The sequence below is a fragment of the Apteryx rowi genome, unplaced genomic scaffold (assembly GCF_003343035.1).
Source record: "Apteryx rowi isolate R43461 unplaced genomic scaffold, aptRow1 scaffold_22, whole genome shotgun sequence".
NCBI classification, from domain to species: Eukaryota; Metazoa; Chordata; class Aves; order Apterygiformes; family Apterygidae; genus Apteryx; species Apteryx rowi.
Genome location: NW_020448530.1, coordinates 3540724 through 3560348, shown reverse-complemented (window position 1 = coordinate 3560348; position 19625 = coordinate 3540724). Strand labels below are relative to the sequence as shown.

The following is a 19625-nucleotide window of genomic DNA, read 5'->3' as shown; positions in this document are numbered from 1 at the left end:
TCTTCAAATTGCAGAGTGAAGATAAGATTGTCAGGAGGCTCAAAGGCCTGATAGATAATATAGTTGATATAGTTGTCTTCCTAATTTTTTTAGCAGCTGATGAAAGAATGCTGTTTTCAGTGTTTACATTAAGTGGGAGATAGAGGGTAACAGTCTAAAGTCAGGGGGAAAACTGCTTCTTATGGTGTAGCAGCTTCCACTGAGTAGTGAGGCAGCCATTTTTCTGTTTGCAATATAGAAACAAGTTGGATACTCCTCCTTGTGCAAACAACAGCTCCAGAATTTTAACCCCCTGTGTGAAGTGGTAATTTACCCTACCAGTGGGTTACAAAAGCCCTTATTCCCTCAGCCACAAGATAGCAGCACTAGCCAAATAGGATCTTTTTCTTCATCTGAGGTAGCAGCCGATCCACTAAAAAATTTAGAACTCTATCTCCATTTCTCCCAAATTCAAGGCACTGGATTTTCATTCCTTCTTATTTAAAAGGCTGGGAGTGGGGGATTTGGAAGCCTTGGAGGTAAAGATTTATGCCCTTATGTTCAGAGGCTCAAAGTGTAGTCATTCTTGTGGGGGAACCGGAAATTGAGATGTTAATGAGACCTATGCTATTTTTAATAAGGGCGGTGATTCAGTACACTTTGGAACAAGCTGGGGTGGCTACCCTGCAGCTTATGAACTGTCCAGGTGTGGCTCCCGTGACTGACTGGTAGCTAAAATATCTCTGTGTAGGAGCTATGCAGCATTCAGAGTTCCTGAACCTCAGCTGATGAGAATGTTTCCACCCTGGGTGCTCTGGAGGCTGTGGCAGTTCACCAGCCTCCCCATACTGTGGTAGAGTGGTGGCACCCCTGGTGAGGGGATCACTGTCGCCTTCTGCTATGAACTGCTGCCAGAGCCCTCCTGCCCTCTTAGCTCTGGGGTGTGTGCACTGCCATCTGGCTGTAGGCAGATTTTGGTTTGTGGTTCATAAAGGTAGGGAGGTTGGTTGTCCTGCAGAAACTTACCTTGTATCCGAACAATTTGTCCTCCACCAGTGCACTGTGAATCTTAGTTCTTCCATGCTATCCTTGACATGTCATCCATAAACGGATCTGATTCTGACCCCTTTCAGTCCCACTGCTGCCTATGGTATGTTGAGGCTCTTCAGTAAGCACAAATCACATGCTCGTTCGAAGGAAGGAAGCTAGCGGGAATGTTTGTGTTACTCAGTTATAGAAACTTTAACCAGCTGTACCCAAAATCTTTAATTAAAGTACAGTTTTACTGGTAAATACATCTTAAAAGTTTGAGGAGTAACCTTGGTAGTAATCAGATTCAAAACATTCATGTCTAATACCTTTTTTATTTTGAATTTTATTTATTAAAGGTAAGGAAAGCATCAGTGTATGTGCAAAAAGTGTGTTTTGATAGCGGTGCATCTCTCTTGATTACTTAGTTTAAAATGTATTTGAAAATACTTAAGGCATACAGCTGTATAATAAAAATTACTTAACCTTTGGGGCTGTGAGCATTAACCTAGGAAGTTCCTTTAGTCCTTGTTTGAAGGGTAAAACCCAATCTGACCTTTGAAGAACATTTATTATATTCTTAAAGTTCCACATAAGAAACTTAGGAAGTTGAAGGGAGGGAAAGACAGGAAAGAGCCTAAGAGACCTCCTTAATGTTCTTTGTAAATAAGTATACATATATTACAGTTGTTGCTTTTTGATCTTCCTTAAGCACCACTCAAAGGAATACCAAAACAAGCTCCATTCAGAAGTACTTCAGCACCTAGTGTATTTAGTCCTTCTGGAAACAGAACTCCTATTCCTCCTTCAAGAACACCTCTGCGTAAAGAAAGAGGAGTAAAGGTAGGTGAACTCTTTCTTAGTCTCTTGCATTCTTGCTCAGCTCAGCTCTTCTCCCTGATCTACAGTGAATTTATGTTGCTATTTGAATCAGGTATCAATATATTAAGAAAAAAATTAAGGACAATACTTAGATACTAACTGCTACCTAAGTTCAATAATGGTTATTAAGATTTCCGCTCTCTCTCTTTCTAGCTTCTAGATATCTCTGAGCTGGACATGGTAGGTGCTGGCCGTGAAGCTAAAAGAAGAAGAAAGACTTTAGGTTGGTATAGAATGCTACTTATAAAGGCTGTTGATGTACCCTGCAAACTGGATCTAGGTTTATAACATCATTTTATTCTCCATATAAAACTGTCATCTTCAGCTAAGTTAAAAACAAAAAAAAAGGCACCCCAAACAAACCCCCCCAAAACAAAATACCACAACTTTAAGGGAGGAGTTCCACTCCCCCCCCACCCCCATTGTTGCTAGTGATACTGCCACTTGCCTTGGGAATAACTTGACTCAGTAGCATAAGAGGTTTGAACTGGCCATTTGCACTTTGGATAACAAAGATAAGTGTGAGATTAGCTTCAATACTAAAATTGTTCTGAGATATTTTGGTATGCTTATTTCTACTGGTTGAGTAGCCAAGTAAATGAATTTAAAGTCACTTTGGAAAAATTATCTATAGTTCTCTCCAAAATTTAGGTTGAAAGATCTTAACAAGTGAATAATACCTTCTATACTTCTTTTAATTCAAGCAACAGTACAGTGCTCTATTTAAGTGTATCAGGAAGCTGCACTAGGCAGTATATTTATCCCAAACCAGCCTTTTTAACAAAAATTGAATATCATCTCAGAACAAAATCATAATTGTAATTAAATATTTTTGCTTGATTTCTCCCCCCCCCCTTTTTTTTGGTACTTTCTAGTATCACAAAATTAGCCAGTACTGTCTGATACTTAGTTATTGTATCTTGATGAGTGTATATTTTTTGTGGTTCATTTTATCATTAGGTTGATTATATTTAAAAAATTATATGAAAATCAGTGTATCCGCTAACCTTTCAAGTTACACTTCTTAAGTATATTAGCAGACTTTGAAATATGTGGGGTTTATAGCTTTGTTTAAAGTAATTCTGATTCAATAATTAGGAAAGCTTCCTTGAGCTGACTTCTGTTTTTATCCATAGATACAGAAGTTGTGGAAAAGCAAGCCAAAGAAGAAACGGTGGTAGAAAATGCTACTCCAGATTATGCTGCTGGCCTTGTGTCTACACAGGTAAGAAACCATGAGATGAGAAACCATGTTATACTTAATTCTAAACACTGTAATGATATGTTTTATTCTAAATTGTTGAAACATGCCTCTTAATGTAAAAATCCTAATTATTCCAAAATTCCATTTTACATTTTCACTAAGCTAGATAAAAAGTTCAATGCAGGATGAAGGTAARGTGTTTTATTGTTTTCTTGTTGCTGTTTTTCTAGGAAAATAAGTTAGTGATGGAGTATTTTTGTAATTGAAGACTGCTTTCTCTTATCAGAGATACAAGTTAGTAATGTTCTCTGAAACTAGACAGATGGTCGTTTTGAAGAGTTCTGCTCTGTCTGTGTCTCCTTAGTGACTGAAATTGCTTTCTGTGTCCTTATTTCTGACATTGTTGCTGTCGTTAGGACTGTCTATTAGTCCTGGAAACTTTTTCAACTGGAGTGGTTAAAGGCATATGGGTCATGGTGGCCTCATCTTCTCAGTAATCTGATTGCAAGACGGTACAACTGTTTCTGTCTTGTAACCTTTAGAAAAAGTGTGTGTTTGCTTTATTTTCAATGCATGGATCTGAGTTTGTATTTAAACAAGTTATTCCTTGAAGCCTGATAACCTTCTCTCCTTCCCTTTCCTCATCTGCTTCTCTTTCCTTTCCCCTTTCCTCTGTCCACCTGTATAAAGGTCTGAAATAGGCAAAGTTAAGTCTTTCTGATTTACGATTATTGTGTTGCACGGTAATAAATAATAGAACCCCTTATGCTTAAGCTTTGTGTATATTTTGTTTGTATCCAAAACATTCTTAAAGTACACTCAAACAGCAAGAGGTGGTCCAAGGACAGCGTGTTTCCCAGGTACATCTATGCAGATACCTTTTGGCGCTCCCTGTTGAACCATTATGTTGTTCTAAGCTCAGAAGTACAACCTTTAACACTACTCCTTTGTCACTGTGATGGAGGGGCGCTAAGGAATGAGAATGCCCAAGGAAGGCAGAGGCATTGTTACTGACTCTAGGTGTCCACTCCCAAGTCCCAGCTTCACAGACTAAACACTGAGTCTTATCCAAGCACCATCTAGGAGAAATGTACACTTCATAGAGAAGTGCTTGCTGGATGAGGAAGCTTTGTTTGCAGCTRTTCAAATAGCAGATCTCCCTGATATCCTAAATAGGAAACCTGGATGGCACATACTGACAGCAGCATCTCTGAGGAGGTCTGCGGTTTAGATACAGCTGTTGAGCTTGTGCTGTTGARCAATTGAGCAAAAATAAAAAGACCTTGCTATGAATCATTGAGCTGATTAGGAGCACATAAGGTGGTAGATATGGACTGCCTTCTCAGCTGTATCAGGGGAGCACAAGTTAGCCAGTAGTGCAGCTTTAGAGTAGATCCTCAGGGTGAAACAATTGATGGTGAAGACCAAACATCCAAACTGTATTCTTTTGACAGTTTTTACTTTGGACTTGGTTCTGTCTGATCCATCGGTCCGCTTGGGTGAACAACTGTTAGTAGTTGGAGTGCATGTCTCATTTATTTTAATCTGAAAGAGTTCTAGTTTGCATGCTTAAGACCGTTCTGTGTTGCAAACAAGTGCAGTCAGTGGAGACAATGAGGACAGTCGCTTCAAAAGTACATTCCTGATTCAAAATTGGCCTAGTTGGAGGGGGACACCCTAGTGAAGCAGTGTCGTTTCAATGAGGAGCACTTGTCTGTGCCCAGGAGAGATAGCTAAGTATGTATGCAGCCAAGTGCGAAAGAAACCTTTGAAATTTATATCTTCTGGTTTAAGAAGAGAGCCCATATGCTAATATCTTTCTCTGTGATTGTCTTCATTTTTTTAGCTTGTAGCTTCTCCTCACTGAGGGGAGCTGATGCTTACTCCAGAAGGCAGAGTCTTCTGAGGTCTCCAAACCTGTCTAATAACTAGCTTCAGCAAGTCCCACTACCATTGAAATGTCCAGAATATCCATAGGTGATAAGTTTATTCTTCAAAAAGCCCATAAGGTTCGGAGGTAGCTTCTCCTTCTCTCAGTCTTCTAAAAGTTGACTTGTTCTGCTGAAAAAACTATATTGTTAGAGGTAATTCAGTCGGGGGGGGGGAGGGTGTGTTTTCAGATGAGACTTATTGGAAAGAACATGATGCATGATGCAAGACCATATCTCAGTCAGGACATGCTTTTTTTACAAGAATGTTAGGTCCTATCCTGACTTCTTTCTGAGTTTGGAAACTGCCTGTTTTTATTCAGCAAATGTTTGCCTGGGATTACTTCAGACAGCTCCGTTCTTGAGGTACTAATAGATGACTTGAGGCTGCTCCAACTGCTGTTCCTGTGCCTCTCAGGAGGACAGAAATCTATCTCAAATCCTCAGTGTCTTCACTTAGCCAAAGTTTAAAGTAGTTACCATTACTCTTTCTCCCTTTATAAGTCCATGTATTATGATGCTTGCCAGAAGAGAGCACTCTATTTACAAGACCTATGACTCAGTTGGCAAGCTTCTAGAACCTAACGGTAAGCACGTGCAACATTGGTCTCATGGTTTTGTTGGTAGCAACCTACAACACACACATGCTGAAAACAGCGTATGGGAAGATACTGGCATGCATGTGTCAGGAGTGGAGGCCTTAGCATTCTGCAGAAAGACAGGAAAAAATACCTTTTTGGCAGACTCTATCTGAAATATATTTTACAGGAGTATCCATCCCAGTGTTTTTGTCCAGTAAAGCTACCTCAGTGATCTCTGTCTGCTTGACTTACTCCCCCAAAACTTTTCCTCCCTCATCTCCATATGTTTAGTAAGGTTGGATTTGACTAAAGTGAAGATCTCCATGAAAATACAGTGCCGTTGTGTTTACACTGTGCGATATCATCATGCATAATTGTTATGTATGAAACATGGCATCTCCTTTGGCTTGAGCCTAGATGACATCTGTCTCTTAGGTCAGTGTTGACTGCCAGTTCGAGTGGAGACGAGTTCATCTGTGCTTTTAGTGCTGATTAGGCCTGCTGCTTACATATGTCCCAGGGGCCTTCGCATTCTGTTGGGCCATATTTTCAAGTGATATTTTTGTAGGACTTTTGCCCATGTGTGAACACAATTTTTTGCTCGCTAGTCATGAAGCGGAGACAAACTCAATGCTTACTCAGGCAGAAGATCACTTATTTTTATAGTAACTGTAATTCTTCAAAGTGTATCATCTGCAAAAATTTCATGATCCAATCTCCATACTACTAGCTGAGACATGGGGCAAAGGAATTGAGGGCAATTTGAGGTCACTCTGCATTTTGCAGCCTGAACTATGGTGTTTGCAAGGGCTCCTGGTTTGCTGGTATGGCTCCCACAGACAATGCTATTTAAAAAAGGTGCTGCCTGTAGAGAATAATCTGTCAGTACCACATATCGCRGAGAATCATAGTGTGCTGTAAATAATTTTCTTGCTGTAAGTTGTTAAGTCATTCCAGGATTACAGAAAATTTAAGCATCACTGGGAACTTTTAAAGTCTTAAAGCTTATCTATGTTGGAAAGTTAAAATGCTCAAGATAGGATGCAAGTTTCAGCAGCTGCAACTACAGCAGCTCGATTCTCTTTGTAGAAGTATATATTCCATTATACTAGTACCTTTTCCTGTCTCAGTTTGTTCCTTTGGAAGCAACTTTGATCTGTATTAGGGAGGAAAAAGCTACTTTTTTTCCTAGGGTAATTCTAATATCTGAAGTTTGTATAGTAAGTTAAGGTTGAAATAGCAAACTGCCCTAGCAGAGTCGCCCATAATTAAGTCCCAAAAGGAACTTCCTAGCAGAACTAATGTTGAAATTGTRTTTAAAATGCAAAAACAGCGTATGAGTTCATGCAGTATGGCTGTAACACTTTCTTTGCTGTTTTGCAGAAACTTGGCTCGTTGAACAATGAACCTGCACTGCCTTCTACAAGTTATTTACCTGCTACCCCCAGTGTGGTGCCATCTTCCTCATATATCCCAAGCTCTGAAACACAGCCAGGTAAAGAGTCTTTTTTGCTGTTGGGGCTCAATACCTGTGATTCTATACAGCTTTACTGTCTAGCTCTGCTCTTATTTACAAACATACTGTCCCTCAACTCTAATCAAAATGACCATAACAGTCTACAAAATTTGTGAGGGAACCATGCTTTTGGTTTTTAGGTATCCAGACCTGTCATTTAGTCTTAAATAAAGAAAATGGTTGTTCTTTTTAGGTCTTGAAATGACTGTTAGTTAAGTCAAGTGCGCAAAGCTACTTTCTTTTTGTTTTTCTTACTTTACTAGAAGAAATCCAGCCTTCTTTTCATCCCTCAAGAAACACCAGTAATATACGTAGGTATAGAATATACACTTCATATACACACATCTATATGCATGCACTTGCAAGCTAGATGGTTGCTTTCAAGTGTCAGATATATTTCTACAGTCAGGTACGTACTAAATTTCACTCAGGCTGGGATCAAACACTCCCTTTCTTTTGCATTTTCTTTTTACCTTTTTATAAAGGTCCAACAGATAATAGCTGACCTCCTGCATACTTTGAAAGGTGCTACACTTTCAGTGCTAGAAAATTTTCCAAGAGTAAAATAATGAGCATTCATACAAATCCTTTATTTCTGGACCATTTAACACAACTGCTTTTACTTTTTTTCTTTCCCTGTTGCATGTAAATTCTTAAAGGAACCTAGGAGTTTGCTCCAACAGACATGCCTGACTGGGATTCATTACCAAAGCTGGTAGTTGACAGAGAATCGATGTTGCAATTTAATTCATTATTTTTACTCTTGCTTGTTGAGATTTGATATTGTAACAATGTTTGTGAAGGTGAGATGTAGCATGTTGGTCACTATAGAAAGAGGCATATGCAGAAACCGATTGCTAACTTGGCTCTGAGACGGAGTTCAGAATCTCTCTGAAGGTCCGTGCATATCTCCCTTTGGCAGAAAATTGGCAGCTCCAGAAGGAGCACAGCCAAGAGCACGTCCATGTTGTCAGCAGCTAGTATTTTTCAGAGTGTTGGCATTGTATTCAACAGCAGAAAAAGCCTAGTTTAAAATTCTCTGTTGTTTTTAATTTTTCTAACTTAATTTTTCCTTCTGGAGCGTGGGAGACCTTACTCTCCTCATGGACAAGGAATATAAAGCTGTTTTCTTAACATAAGACACAGAAAATCCACAGGTTTGGTTTCCTATAACCTGAAGTTGCATAATTAAGACATGCATTACTTATGCAGGTCACTTATTCTGAGATGGGAGGAAGTCGATAAAACTTAGAGATACTGATTCCCATATACAGTCACTTCCTTCACTCTGTAACCAGTAACTGTGTAACCATACTCTTGATGCTTTCTGTAAGGCTCTGCTCTGTGTGTTTGAATTTATTGGTTGTGCTTGCCTAAGGATTTGGTAGCTCCTGCTTTATTTAAAATATGTATTTAAAGCAGACTGCACTATTTCATTATCACATGGCTCAGATCTGTAAATCTGCAGTGATTTGATTTTGTATTTTGTGAGCAAAGCTTCAAAGTAGTACATTCATTTTTCAAATCAAATCACGACAACAGTAAAATTTGAGAACAGTCCTAGAGTGTTTCAAAAATGTAGACAACTATTAGAACTGGATTTTGGATGTTCATCTTAAAAAGGCAGGCCTATTTATATGTGTGTGTGTGTGTGTGTGTGTTCTCTGTCTTTGTATTAGCTGTGTTTGAAATAAACTGTTGGGATATAAAACCAAGCGATCCATCTAGCAGACAAGATTTAGAAGGAGATTTAGAAGAAGTTAACTGGAAATATTTTACACTTTCTTTTTATTATAGGTAGATTCATACAAAAGGAGTAGCTAATTGTTATGAATGTTTATTTTCTCAAGCGCTCAGTGTCCCACTTCGCATCTTACTAGATACAAGCCATTATTGTTAAAACCAGTGTTAGGTCTGTGCCTACATGGTGGAGAGTGATGGACCTCACTCAAATTCTTTAAAGCCTGATTTAAAAAGCAACAGCTGAGCTCTAGTCTGTATCTGCCTTTTCATCTACTGTGAACATAAAGTGGAGCAGGTTAGCTTAAGCCTCATGAGATTTGTTTAAAAGTGCTTAAGCGACTGTACCTATGTCTAAGAGGCGCAAAAGAATGCGACTGCCTAGAGTGTGCACTGGGTGATTGCTGTTTGCTGGACAGATGGTAACTTGTAAAATCATAGCAACTTGATCAAATACCTAACCTCTGGCCGCACTCAGTTTTGGAATAACAGCTTCCCTATATTAGGTACAGGTGAATAAATCAACTGAAAGAAGTCAAAATTGGGACTGTTGGTACTGTGGGTTTTTTAACGCTCTTAGCAGTTAGTGTTTAAATAGTGAGTGAGGTTTTTGTTTTTTTGTTTTTTTTTTTTGTTTTTAAGACTGGAGTTAATTCTGTTATCTACATCTAAGTATTTGTATTTTCAGTATTTGCTTACTGGCTGAGACTTAATTACCATTTCCTTTGGAAGCTTCTGCTACATTAGGTAAAAATTGATGAAATATTTTTGTGGTCTTGGCTCTTGCATAAAAGTACAATAAACTTGATAGGGCCAGAGCACAGCTGTTACAGCAATATCAGCTAAAAAGTAAATAAGCAGTTTCAATTAAATCTGATTTCCATTAAACACAAAACTTGATATCTAGTGTAATCTGTATAGTATGATATACAGTATAATACGTATTGGACAATAAGTCACTTTGTCCAATATATTATTGTCCAATAATTGGTAAAGGTAGCTGAGGGGAAAAAGCATTCGGCTCTTAAAATTTTCACATAGATACTAGATGGCGTATTGAATCATGGCACTAAAATGAAAGAACTGGAATTTCTAGGTCTTTTTGAAGGCCATTGGTGATATAGATCCCTGTCTGTGGAAATAATGTTTTAAATCATCCTGATTGTTTTTTACAGCTGGCTCTGCACGAGAGGCCTTGCAGACTAACAGACAGACTGAAGAGCCTGCAGCTCCGAACGCTACCACGACTCTTCCTGCACAGTTCAAACAAAGAACACCCATGTACAATAGTAACTCTAATCCACCTGCAGCTACGCCTACCTCACCCCTGACACCTACCACACCTCCTGCCATTTCCCCTGCAGCACAGGCACCACAAGTGGCTCCCCAAACTCAGCAACAGCCACCACCGAAAAAAAGCCTCTCTCTCACGGTAAGAAAAAAAATAGATTTTTTTGATGTCTGAGTATTTCAAATGCTGTTTTTGATGTAGATGTGAAAACACAACTTTTTAATGTTTATCTCATTCAGTGTCTTGGCAATTCTTGACCTTTCGATCATGGAGGTTGAGGCTGCTTAATTATAACGAAAGATAATCAAAATAGTTTGCAGCTTCGTTAGCTTTGCTGTCTTATCAGTGTTAATCGCAAAATTTTTAATTGTGCATTGTGAATGTTACAGTAAGATGTCTTTATTTACTGCTATTTGTTACATAAAATGTTGTGTTCCTCAATACAAATAATTTCACTATGTTTCTTAAGATTACCCAGTAAGGTAAATAGAATGGGAGAAAGGCATGTTTCTACCAGAGCTGTTGCCCAGCTAATTGCGTATGATCTAAGCTGCTAAAAATGATCCTGTCATTACAGTGGTAGGAGAGAAGATATCAATAGATTAACCAAAGGTAGAAGCCTTGATAATTTATTTTATTATTTTTTTCCCCCCCCTCTCTTTTCTTTCACAAGTCTTAAAGCTGGGGAGGGGTGGGGGGAGCGGTAGGGAGGAGACTAAACACTCGACTGTAATTCCTTATGCCCCGAAGCTTTTTATTGCTGGTATGTTTGTATACATCTGCATGCTTGAAATAAGCAGGTAATTAATTCAAGATACAGCTGACTCAAAGACTTTGTTAAGCACATCTGTAAAGCTGACTTGCAATTTCTGAACCTTAAGAAGGCGTGTAACTCTCTTTTATTTAGTTGCTCTGCTTCGTTTATCAAAAAAATCTCCCTTGTAGATTATGGCAACTCTGGGTTGCAACAGGAAGCATTGGTGTGTATGTGTTGGTTGTTTTCCCTCCCCCCCCACCCCTAAATGTCACAAAGAACACAAAACTGGTAGAAACATTAAATCTATTCAAGAGTGGGTTTTCTTTGTGTTTCTCCCCCTGCCCCCCCCCCCTTCAGTCTGAGTTTCAGAATTTAGGGATATGTGTTAAAGAGGGAAAGCCTTGAGGTTAAAGGTGTTTTTATAAAGGTAAGGGGAAAGTTTGTAGACCTATTTGCTTGTCTCTGGGTATTAATACAGTACATGTTGGCAGTGTTTTCTCCAGTGGAATTCATATTTGTTATCTGTTGCAGAGGGAGCAAATGTATGCTGCACAGGAAATGTTCAAGACGGCAAACAAAGTTACGAGGCCAGAAAAGGCTCTTATACTTGGATTCATGGCAGGATCCAGAGGTATGTATTGAGACTAAATTAGTTTGCTTTTGACTATCTAAATCTGAAATACATTCTAGCACCTCTAAGTGTGTATATGTGAATGGAAGTCTCTTGCTTTAGCAGTGCTCTGGACTGTACTTAATCTTACATTTTAAAGCTTTAACTATTGGGAATCTTTAGGGTCTGTTTCCAATAAAAGTCAAACACACCATCAAAGGAGCACACCATCAAAGGTGTACAAAGTATATGTGTAACTGAACACACATAATATCATTGCTTAGGGATTGAGGAGAAACAAGGCAGCCAGTTAGAAGAGTGAACAGACTGGTTGGGTTCTAGTGTTTTGTCCAGAAGACCAATGAATGCAGATTCTTTCAGGGCAAGTTGAGGTGCAGGGTTCATAGTACAGAGCTTCTTTGCTAACTCCTTAACATTAGAAATGCAGCAAATATTGTTTCTGAGACCATAGATAATTGTAGGTGCTGTGAATCACAGGAAGATTAGTTGTCTTATAGCTAGATCCTGTCATATATTGGCCTTGATAGACCAAAGCTGTTTTACCCAGAAGAGTATCAGATGTAAGATGAGAATGGGCATAGGAGTGCTTAAGTGAACTCTGTCGTCTGTACCAGCTCCAGTTTCTAATTTGGTATTTGAGGGCTCTATCACTGGAGTGCTGGAGCTGAAGTGTTGCTCATGCATTTGGATCAATACAGTAAATAATTCAAGATGACCAAGGCAGAATTACTGTGACGACTCCTGTGTTTAAAGTTTAGTATATTTTTTTGAAGTGTTTAGTACAAAAGAGGTACTTGAATATCTACAAGGATTTTTTTGTAATGCAAGGTAAAATATTATTTTAAAAGTGTGTGTGTGTTTATGTTATTTTTTTTTATATGTGCATATGTATATATTCCTACAGTAATAATGTTGACACCTTCTGAAAGTTGGGTAAATGACTGCTAACTCTGATATACCTTAGCTTCTCTAATTGTCAGCTTAAATGTAACAGTCAGTACTCATGCTGGAGTGGAACTGAGTTTTCTGGATGAGTGGATTTCAGTGAAGCTGTGCTTGGGTTTCCTAAACCACTGAAAGTTGTTGAGGCTTTTAATTATGTTATATATTCCAAATAAAATAACTTGTTAATTCAGGTTTATAAAATTTCATTTGAATAAAAGCTCTTCTTAGAGTTCTCAAGGCAAGAAATGACATTGACGTGCTTTCTCCCCCATTTTATTGTTCTTCCAGTTACTTCAGCCCTGAGGTTCATCTTTTGGGGTTTGGTTTTCCTTAGGTATACCTAAAACTCAGTCTGTGAGGCATGGAAGCAAGAAGGTCTTTTATGGCTACCTGTGTTAGTGACGTATACTTGCTATCAGATTTGTGTCATGTCCCCACTCCCCTGCCCCAGTATTAGGCATTGAATCTCTGTTAAGTGCTCTTTACCTTTTCTAATACACAGTGCTGAAATGTGTTTAACTTGTTTTTATTCTTGTTTTGGCAGAGAATCCTTGCCAAGAGCAAGGTGACATCATTCAAATTAAACTTAGTGAGCATACAGAAGATTTACCAAAGGCAGACGGCACTGGCAGCACCACTATGTTGGTTGATACAGTCTTTGAAATGAACTATGCTACTGGTGAATGGACCAGATTCAAGAAGTACAAACCTATAACTAATGTTTCTTAAGAGATGCAGCAAGAGCAGACTGGACCAAATCAAGCTTAGAGTCAACCAGCTCGTAGAGTATGTCAACTGTACAAAATGGCATTCATGTGTACGTTTCTTATTACCCTCCAGAGTAGAAGTTGTGGCTCTTCAACCTAAGTGGGCTCAGTGAACACAGAAGAAGGTGTCAAATTCACACTTTTTTTTTTTCTTTAAATCAGGGAAGGGGGGAAAGGGAGAGGTAATCTTAGGGGGGTTTTGTTGCTGTGTTTTGTTTTTCTGCAGTTCAAGATGCCAGAAATGGAGATCACAACTGAAAGATTACAGATGGGAGCAGTTTACTTCTGAGTACCTGAAGAAAAGACTACTGCGCAATCATTCACAGTTTACCATTAAACAAGGGCACAGATCTTTATTGTAAAAATGTTTTCTTTGGCTACATGGGTTCTGTTTTAAGAATGGACACTTAAGCACCGCAGCTTGGTGCTTTGTTATTTTGTAATTCAGCTGCAGTAAAACTAAATATTGCAGGTGGTAGATGTCTAATGTCTAATGGTACCCACTGTATGTTTAGCTTATTTATGCTTGGGTCATAGGATGGGATTGAGCAGCTTTGTTAACCTTGCTATCTTGTGAATGTCTATGCCCAGCATGAGTTAACCTATATTTGGCAGAAATTGAGATAAAGAGAAACTGAGTATCATAATTTTCTGAAGAAAAAATAACAAATTTAAGATTGCCAGAAAAAAGGAAGTAGCAGTGGCTTATAGCTATCTGGAGGTGATAGCTCTTTGCCATATGAGTCTTAGGGCAGAAGTTGATCTATGTCTCTTGCGTAGCAAGCCCTTTGAACAGCGTGAGAGGATATGAAACTTGTACATCTCAAGATCAGTTGCAGCTTATTTTAAAAAAATGGCCCTAGTAGTGATTGAATGACACATCTCTGAATGCAGATGGTTGGAAAGATTTGTTGTCTTGAGGCAGTGTTAATGTATGTTTGAGCAGTCGTAAGGTGCTTGATAACCAAGTCCTAATCTAAAAAGAAATTTGAGTGTAGCTGTGGTTCTTACCAGTGTAGTTATATCAGTATAATCACTAATGTGGTTGCAATTATACTGGCATATAAATGTGCCTTATACTTGTCCCCTTCCAGTAGAAGCACGTTTTTATCTTTAACAGTGTTTACACCACTGGTATAATCCTGCTTTAATTGTACAAGTATAGCTTGCATTTATTGACAGGGCTTACGTACATAGTTCAGGATTCATCCTTTAGAGGCTTGGATTCATCCTTCGATGGAGACTTTGGATTAAAACTTTGGTTTCTGCCAGTGCTTATAAGTGGACTTGCACTTGTTAGGGAACAGTGCTCAGAAGGAAGAAACACAAAGATGAGTAGAATAATGGTTGTCTGGGACTGAGGAGGTACCTTGGGCTGCCTAGAGGCTGGTGTTAAAGTGGAATTCTTAGGACGTGAGGCTGGGTTTTCTTGGTTTTGTTTCTTTTTTTTTTCCTAAAAAGAAAGCAGACCAAATCCTATCAGTATACTTGTATACTAACAAAGACGTTTTGATGATTGCTTAGTCTTCTGTATTGGGGATTTTTATTGCATTTTTTTTTAGCTTTTCAAACTAATTATCCATCAGAACAGGGAGAGCATAAATAATGAGGAAATCTGTTTTTTACAGCATTTTAAGATGTGACCAAAAGTATAGATTTCTTAACTTTATTTGAGCAAATATACAGAATGTTCTAACTCACGTAGTGGGTGAGCTACTTGATGGTGGCAGCTACCATCATGGACTGTTATGCATGTCTCAGTGTGAGAGTTAGACTCCACATATAACTGTCACACGGGGAAATCTCCTTCACCTAATTACCATGTTTCAGAGGCAATGTAAACTGCAATTTCAGTTACAGTTTTTCTTTAAACAGTTAAAAAATCAGCCTGACAAGCAAAGAAGATTAGCGGGTTTTAGTTTTTAGAATGAGTTCACTAGAAATGTGTTTCACAATGGCTATAACTTATTTGATATAGTATGTTACACAGTAAGGGCTAACAACATAATATGAAAGTATTTTTCTTTTAAAGAAAGGTTTAAAGAAAAGTGACATTCCTTTTCTTGTCTGCATTCAGATTTTTAAACAGCTTTTTGTGATAATCAGTTTTTGGTAAAGTAAACGTGTATGATACTTCTGTCTTAATTGTTCTTGCTTGCTAGATAAGCTGCAAGTACCAAATATATCTTTTAAGGAAGAAAACTTTTAGAGAATTGGTTGACTTGAGGGGCATGTACTCTCGTTCCAAATTGTTGATTCAAGATTCGGTGCAGTTTGGTAGTGATCAGGAGTGGCTGTGCAATGGCTCTCTGGCTCACTTCAGATTAATGGGGACCTTCACTAAAGTTACTTGGTCCACTAGTTGGACGGAGGTCTGCATTTCAGATCTGTGCTGTTGGGATGGAGATAGCTCTCCCTCCACGCTTCAAGAAGTCCTTCTAGAATGCAGTTGAGTCATTTGAGTGAGGTAGTGCGTAGGAAGCTATACCATACTGCTACCTATTCTTATTTGCTGCGTGACAAAGTTGGTCTCCAGGCCTGTTTGTCTAAAATAGTCACATGCAATAAACTGAAATTTTAAATACAAGCTTAGTATATTTTTAATTCAGTTAGGTTATGGTCATTAGGATGAGACAACTTAACACTGCAAAAATAATTTATTTTTAAAAGTGACTTTATGACCCTCAATACCATAGCATTATTTCAAGTTGATCTTTGTATCCAGAGAGGTTTTTTTAAGATGACTAAAGAAAGGGAAGTCTTTTCGTATTGTTTAAAATAATGATACTGGTAAGAAATAAAACTACATGGAGCTCTTCAGTTCAGACAATGAAATCATTGAACCAGTGGCCTGACTGAGAGTAGGGATAGCGCCAGACAATTCAGAAAGGACAACACTAACAGGCAAATTCCAGTGTAATGGAATAGTAGGATACAGAGTGAAACCTGGCCCTGGAGCTTGATATTTTTTGTCTTAAATATTCAGTCACTTAACTGGATTCTGTACAATGGGGCTCAATGTGTGCTGCAAAATTAAATGGAAATAGAGTTGACTCTAGAATGATTTGCTGACGTATCAACAGACTGACCAGGGAAGTAGTTCAGAGATTTCATATTAGTTTTGTTTTCATCCTTTTTCCTTCCCTGTCCTAGCATGAAGTTTTAGGAAATAGCAAGCCCAAGCTTCCTAAGTGCATTTTTGAACCTCAGCAAGGCAGTATGTCCCAGCTTCTCTTGTCCTTGCTAATAGAGACATCTATCTGATATGCAAGTCTAGGCAAGATATGAAGAATTAGCTTATTTGATTTTTATAGTATGGAATACTGGAGAAAGAAGCGGTGAAAATGGCTTGTGTTTTGCCCTATCTTGTCCTAACTCTTTATTCTTTGTGAAGAAAGAACGCATACGTTCATACCTAAGCTGCTTGAACAACTTGTCCCACAGCAAAGTGCTGGGTTTCTTTAGGCTCCGTCTGAATTCATGAGAGCTGTGGGGACCAGACACAGTGAGATGAGGTTAATAAAGAAGGTGAGCCCAAGGGGGATGCTGAGCAAGAGTTCTGATTATAGATTCCTTCTCCCTTTTAGACAGAACAGTTTTTCCCACTGTAGTGCTCTGTAGTTACCTCCATACAAAGCTGTCCAGGCTTAGTATGGTTAACAGTCTAGTATTGGGCCAGTATTTTGTGGGTTAACTTGGTTTTCACTGGTAGCTTTGCCGTTTAATCTTTCAGTTAAATACCATAGGATGCTGGATGTGATGGGGAGGAAGCCTTCAGTAGCTGATTGATACCTCCATATGAAATTGGTAGTTTCTCTCACTAGATCATGTCAAAGCGCAGACCGCTTGTCTAGATGAAAGAAGCTCAAGACTTTGACATTATACAGTTTAAGAGTGAACCACACTTTCATAGTAAGATCTGACTGGAAAAAAGACTAAAAAAATGTTAAGCCAGAGTCCTCTGGGAATCTGGTGCCTTTAACAAGAAATGTCATTTTGTAAAATGTTACATCTATAGCATAGCCCATATGTTTTCTATTAATTTTTTTTGTACAGTTGTAAATTCAAAATACTCCATCTTTGGGTACGTATTTTCAGTGTAATACAGTATGTATAATAAAAATTTAGATTTTGTAAGGAAATGGACTGATACTTTTTCAAACAGCCTTGAGTTGCTGCATCTTGTATTTACAGTTGATTTGGCAATGAGAACCAGTAGCCTGAGACCAAGTGGACAAATTGCATGATGATGTGTATCCTATTTTAAATTAATGTTGCAATGCTTCTGATACTTCATGTAAATGTATTTTAAAGTTGGCATATGCCAGTTTTGCTGTTTAGGAGCTTTGAGTAGGAGGTGTTATCAGAATACTTACTTTTGCTTGCTGGGCCGATTCACTGACAGTTGATTATCCTTGGGTGGTATGCATCCACAGGGTGTGGGTATCCATACACTTAAGCACTCAAGCCATAGTTCAGATCTGGTGGAACATGGAAGGTTTGCCCATGCCCTGCTTCCATAGATGGCACATTTAGTATGAAAGTTGAATAAACCCTATTCTTTCAATGCCTCCTTTGGCTGAGTTGCAGCATTTCTTTGCATTCTGAGCAATGGCCTCCTCTTTCAATTTTAGTGCTGTGGAAGATTCCCCCCCCCCCCCAAAAAAAAAAAAAAAAAAAAAAGTTTTCCTGCTCAGAGATGCCATTTCTGTGGTTGTAGTCTGGTTTAGCCTATGGTAAACATGAAAACTTAGCTTGCAGTGTTGAATTATATGGACTGATGTGTTTGGCCTCATTCCAGTTTTCTTATGTGCAGCCTTACGACATGGCTCTGTTAAACTAGTCTATGCTGGTGCAATGCCAGACACAGTTGGAGGGTGTTTTTCTCTGTAGGATCAACCTTACTGAATGGCCTGGAAGAGAAYGTGTTCCAGGTCAACTGCTCTATTAGAGCACTTGTGACAAACTGAGGGTAGGTTGAAATGCATATTTTGTTTGTTGCTTCATAGGGCATTTGCTCTATCAAAGAGACTTAATGACACCCTGAAGTTTTTCAGACATGAGCAGTTCAGGATGCAGGCCAATAGTTTCTTCCTCATGCCRTGGTCAGGAGGTGAGTGACTCACTACTATGTTTTATATGAACCAGGATGTGCCATGTTGCCTGTCTTAGAATGGCCTATTTGGAATCGAACCGATCTGTTTTTAGCGATCTATCAGTGTCACTGGACATTTCAGACAGGCTTAGCTGGTTCAGACAGCTGGATGTTTGAGATGCTATTCTCATGCTAATTCTCATGACTGATGACCAAACATTGACCTCTTTGAGACTCAGATAAACTAGTGGCAGGCACAGGACAGCTTTAGAACAGAATATTTCTGATGCTGTTAGGTAGAATCTAAAACATCTCAGACTTTGTCCTTCTCCCCACCTTATGCGCAAACAGGTGCACGCATACAGGTTCTCCTGAAAGCAGGGAAGGAAAATAAGGCAGGAAGCAGAAAAGATAATTGTTCCAAAGTAGATGAGGCAATTTTGTTTTCAGAACCTGCTGTGCTTCAAGGCACTTGCACGGTACCAGACCTTCTCCCAAGGAACTTGGGAGATACCGTCATCTGGCTCTTGGAGCATGGTTCCTGAATAGCATTTGGTATTAAAATATATGCTTGCGTCTTCCTGGTAATTTCATGAACAACAGAAAATAATCTTATGTCTGTAGAGCTTAGCATCTTAGCCTACTGAGTGTGTTTGAAAAGTGTTAAGAGTTCCTGAAGGATTCTTCACAATACTCCATATCATTTTGGGATGTGCCCGCAACATCAAGAATTTGAAGCGTTCTATGGTGCAGATTCATTCAGTAAACAAATCTATTATGTGCATTCCCTTTGATGCTTTTCAAGGTTGCTGTTGTGTGGTTTTTTTGTTTTGTTTGTTTTAACCCATCTGCATAATGTTAGCTGTTTCTCTAAGAGTGGTTGATTCAAACCCTCAGCAGCATGTATGTTTGGTTTTAATGACACTAAATGATGGATCAGTCACTAAAGTCCATAGTCTCCCTCATCTTCAGTCCCTTTTCATCTTTCAGTAAAAACTTTTTTTTCTTCTCCCCCCTGGCCATTTCTTCATGTTAGGAGAGTTGCTGAAGAGACAGAGATCCTTATCTTCCTTGCACTAATTTTTTTGTTGTCACACATGGAGGTACCCAGAGCTATGCTTTCAGCATTCACAAGTCTGAGGCCTGGAGAGGTAGCAGCTGGCGTTGTAGCCGTGCTAGGTGGTATATCATAATTGAGCAGTCTGGGTAAGAAGCCTTGCCAGAGAAGTTAGTTCTCTGTGCTGTTTTTGGGTGGCTCAAAGCCACCTGCAGTATGGATG

The 19625-nt window shown here is 38.8% G+C and overlaps 1 protein-coding gene across 2 annotated transcripts in view; it reads left to right on the top strand.

The window, feature by feature from the left end:
- The window catches only part of NELFA (negative elongation factor complex member A), a 30072-nt gene extending 12251 nt beyond the window's left edge, over positions 1-17821 (top strand). Inside the window, exons 6-13 of one of the 2 annotated variants that reach the window (XR_003253304.1) lie at positions 1721-1851; positions 2044-2113; positions 3027-3115; positions 6987-7098; positions 10035-10291; positions 11439-11538; positions 13028-13375; positions 13477-17821. Coding sequence is in view for 1 of the 2 variants with exons in the window: in XM_026064572.1 (XP_025920357.1) it covers positions 1721-1851; positions 2044-2113; positions 3027-3115; positions 6987-7098; positions 10035-10291; positions 11439-11538; positions 13028-13212 (944 nt within the window). In the remaining variant the exon portion in view is untranslated. Of the gene's footprint in view, positions 1-1720; positions 1852-2043; positions 2114-3026; positions 3116-6986; positions 7099-10034; positions 10292-11438; positions 11539-13027 lie in introns of both variants that reach the window. The other variant, XM_026064572.1, reaches the window with a different exon arrangement.
- The last annotated feature ends 1804 nt before the right edge of the window (positions 17822-19625 follow it).